At 53.2% G+C, this 3,738-nt stretch overlaps 1 protein-coding gene across 1 annotated transcript in view; it reads right to left on the bottom strand.

The window, feature by feature from the left end:
• CATSPERD (cation channel sperm associated auxiliary subunit delta) overlaps nucleotides 1–3,738 on the bottom strand; it is a 38,787-nt gene that overhangs the window by 4,131 nt on the left and 30,918 nt on the right. Inside the window, exons 15-16 of the mRNA XM_023538597.1 lie at nucleotides 2,758–2,844; nucleotides 933–1,007 (exon numbers count right to left, since the gene is read on the bottom strand). Coding sequence (XP_023394365.1) covers nucleotides 933–1,007; nucleotides 2,758–2,844 — 162 coding nt within the window. The remainder of the gene's footprint in view (nucleotides 1–932; nucleotides 1,008–2,757; nucleotides 2,845–3,738) is intronic.

The raw sequence follows: 3,738 nt of genomic DNA, 5'->3' as shown, positions 1-3,738 counted from the left end.
CAGGTCCTCGGTGGCCCCCTCTGTCTGAAAGTCAAAGTTGTAGGCTTCCCTAAGCAGAGAAAGAGGCCGCGGTGAGGCCCCGCCGGGGACCGGATGCTCCCACACACCCCACCCCCAGCCCTGGCTGCTTCGGAACGGGGGCATCTGAGGCTGGGCCCAGGGCCGAAGTCCAGACGGCTCTGACGGTTAACCACATGGGTCCACTTGACCGGGCCACAGCGCCTGGCGGTCAGACATACCCCGGTGTTTCCGTGCGCGTGTTTCGGCGGGGTGAGATTAGCATTTAAATCCGTGACTTTGGAGTAGAGCGGTGCCCTCCCCATGCAGGTGCAGCTGAAGGCCACGACCGCGAAAAAATGTGACCTCTCTCTCTGCGCCCCTCTCTCTCTGTGGCTGTCAGTCTCTGCTTCTCTCTGCCTTTCAGGCTTCACCTGTCTCTCTGCTTCTCTTTCTCCATCTCCGTCCATCTGTCTCTCACAGTCCTTGTCACTTCCCTCTCCCTGGAAACCGCTGACTCACTCGCCTTTGTGCCCCATGAGGTCTAAGTGCAGCCTCTCTGGTCAGCGAGCCCAGCAGCGCCAGTTTCGGCCTTGGCTGTGGCCCTGGACAGCTGACCGGCTCTTCGTATAAGACACCTATGAGTATTCTCATGGGGGCAGGACACACCAGCATGGGAGGGGCTCCCCATGCCTGCTGCCAAGAAGGACTGAGCCCCACCCCATGCCCACTCGGTGGCGCATGAGGCGAGCCCCAGGGCATAGAGGGTCACCTCCGCCCGCCACCCCCTCCTGCCTTGGCTGACAATGTCTGGCCAACTCCGCTAGCTCATATGAGCAGGTGGCCAGGCTCCGTGAGCTGGCGGCAAGCTGGGGAGGGTCTGTAAGGTGCGGGCGGGCACAGGAGGGAAAGGTGAAGGAAAATCTGTGGCTCACTTCTCGATGACGTAGCTGTAATTGTTCTGAAGGGTCACAGGGTCCAGGATGCCTTTGTTGCAGGCTGAGATCTCGCTGCAAGCAACAAAAGACCGTGAGAAGGTGCCCGACCCCACGCTCCTCTCTTGGACACACATATATATACACCTATTGATTTGCTAGTCTGGCCTTTGTATCTCCGAGACGCTCCAGGCTTATCTTGCGTTTTCCCCGCCCATCCCAGAATCGGCTGTTTCTCCAGGGGGCCCTAACGCGTCACACTGGAGACCAAGATCACAGCGCAGAGCATCGGCTTCTGAGACTGTCGTGCCCTTGTTCTTCTCTGCGCTCTGCCACCTGGGCACGTATCCTCAGCTATGTAGTCGATGGTTGCCTGGCTTGGGGTTTTCGAGACTGGAATGACGCTGTGCGTCGATGTCTTTCCCTCCGCTCCCTTGTTTGTGTGACCCACCCGGCCAGTTCGGCCTCATTCGTTTTCATTGCTGTGTAGTCCAAAGCATGGCACCTGGTTTACCCACCCTCCAGGTGATGCACATTTGAGCTGGTGTGCTTCCGGCGTGGCGCTATTAAGAATAACGCTGCGGAGAACGTTCTGGAATCTACGTCAGAGCAAATGTACGTGGCCGGAAGTGCCAGGCTGACAGGCGTGCTTTCCAAAGCCGCTGCCATGTGTGCGCACCCACGAGCAACGTCTGCGCGTCCGGGGCTGCCGGGCGGTCCGTGGCTTCCCAGGACTTGCATCCTGGGCAGGCCCTGAACGTCCCGCCATGCCGGCGGGAAACAAGAGTCTCTAATAAAATGTTTGTTTTCATTTCCCCGTTAAGTGAGGTTGACCACCTTTTCAGCATCTTGTCATGTTTATCATCCTTTTTTAAATTTTTTTTATTTTTCGAAAGTGCCTGTTCAAGCCCTGTGCCCATTTTTGTCTATTTGTTTATCTTTTTTTTTTTTTTTTTTTTTTTTTTTATTGTTTGTAGGAATCCTTTATACATTCCGGATGTAAGTCTTTTGTTGGTGACATAGGTGGCAAATATCTTCCCCGGTCTCTTTATGGCAGAAGTCTTTAAAACATTGTTTTAACTACCTTTCCTGCCCATACATTCTAAATACGTCATTTATTGATTCAATAAGCGTTTCTCTCTGCGGGGGAAAGTCTGGTAAAATCGTCACCTGAGTGTGTGGCTCAGGGTGCAGGGAGCGCCGGAGCCAGCTCTTGCTAGGTCCTGCAGGGTTTGGGGAGCCAGCGGATGACTCGCGGGCTAGCCCGAAACTGCCTCCATGGGGGTGTTTACATCACGAGAATTGGCGGATGCTGCAAATTAGGGCACCTGCTCGACCCAGAACTGGGCGCTGGGTGTTTACCGGCACCCCACTGCCCGAAAGGGCAAAAGGGTGGTAATTTGGCCAATCTTCAGGTTTTGTTTTTTTCTTGGATTCTCACAGTTCCATTCTCTGGGGTAATGGATCCTGGAGGCAAAGTTCCCAAATTTTTCAGCAGCAATTAAAACCAAAAACCTTCCACGACTTTAATCAAAATGAGGAATTAGTGACGGAAAGAAAGAACTAGAACGTGCAAACCATTGGGGAAGAGGGAGAAAGTGTGTCAAGGAGTCGGTGAAGGAGGGGAGGCCCCTGTGCCAGAAACTCAAACTTGACTAACTCAAAAGTATAAATTACTGACCCGTTTATTATGGGAATGGTAAACAGATACACAGACAGGATAACGCCACCCAACTTCAGCGGATGCAAAGCCACAATGAACCCTCTCGTCCGGTCCCCACACCCCACTTCTCCCTGCCCACCCCAGTATCAACAACACACTTACTTCCGAATGACGATCTTCTTCTCCAGGTCACAGCCGATCGAAATGAGTGCCGTCTGCAGAGGAGAGCGATGAGGATGCTGACTGGGTCTGTGAGGACCACGAGAGCCCAGCCACGGTGAAGGTCCATGTGGGGACACTCAGCCCAGGAGGGACTGGAAACATGGTGCCTGTACCCTGACGAGGGGAGCTCAGGCACCTGGGAGCTCAGGCCCTAAGAGCCTGCCCAAGCTCCGGGGCGTGGCTGAGGTCCCCCCCGCCGCCCCCTGCCCGCCAACTTCTTGGTGGCTTCTCAGAGACCAGAACCCAATTTATAAACTCAACACAGTGCTTGGCATACAGAGCGCAAGGGAATGAATGAATGAATGAATGAATGAATGAATGAATGAATGAATGAATAGGCTTCAACGAACAAACCGAAAGGAAGAGAAAGAGGGATTTCGAGTTAGCCTGACAGCCTTACGGTCATGCCTCTGAACCTGGGGCGTGGCGGCACCCTCAGACAAATACAAGGGAGTCTAAAACTACACGACGGAGAATTCTGGTGTTTGAAAAAGCAGTTTTATATGAAGACAAACGTGGATTTACCATAGAACGGAATGCAAGGTTCATATCATTTTTAAAAAAAAATTGTAGTAAATAGACATAACAGAATTTCTCATCGTAACCACTTTTAAGAGCGCAGCTCAGCGGCATTAAGCACACGCATACTGTCGTTAAGCCGTCCCCACCGTCTGTCTCCAGAACTTTCTCATCTTCCAGAACTGACACTCTGCCCCCATCACACACTCGCTCCGCTCGCCTCCCGCAGCCCCGGGCTCCACCGTCTACTTCCTGCCTCTATGAATCTGACTCCTCTGGGGACCTCCTGTGAGTGGGATCACACGATATTTGCTCTGCGTCTGGCTTATTTCACACAACATAATGTCCTCAGGCTTCACGCGTGGTGTACATGTGTCCCTATCGATTCTTCAAGGCAGCCAG

This window comes from Pteropus vampyrus, unplaced genomic scaffold, assembly GCF_000151845.1.
Source record: "Pteropus vampyrus isolate Shadow unplaced genomic scaffold, Pvam_2.0 Scaffold226, whole genome shotgun sequence".
Lineage (NCBI taxonomy): Eukaryota > Metazoa > Chordata > Mammalia > Chiroptera > Pteropodidae > Pteropus > Pteropus vampyrus.
The sequence above is the reverse complement of the archived record's forward strand: the minus strand, read 5'-3'. Positions and strand labels throughout refer to the sequence as shown.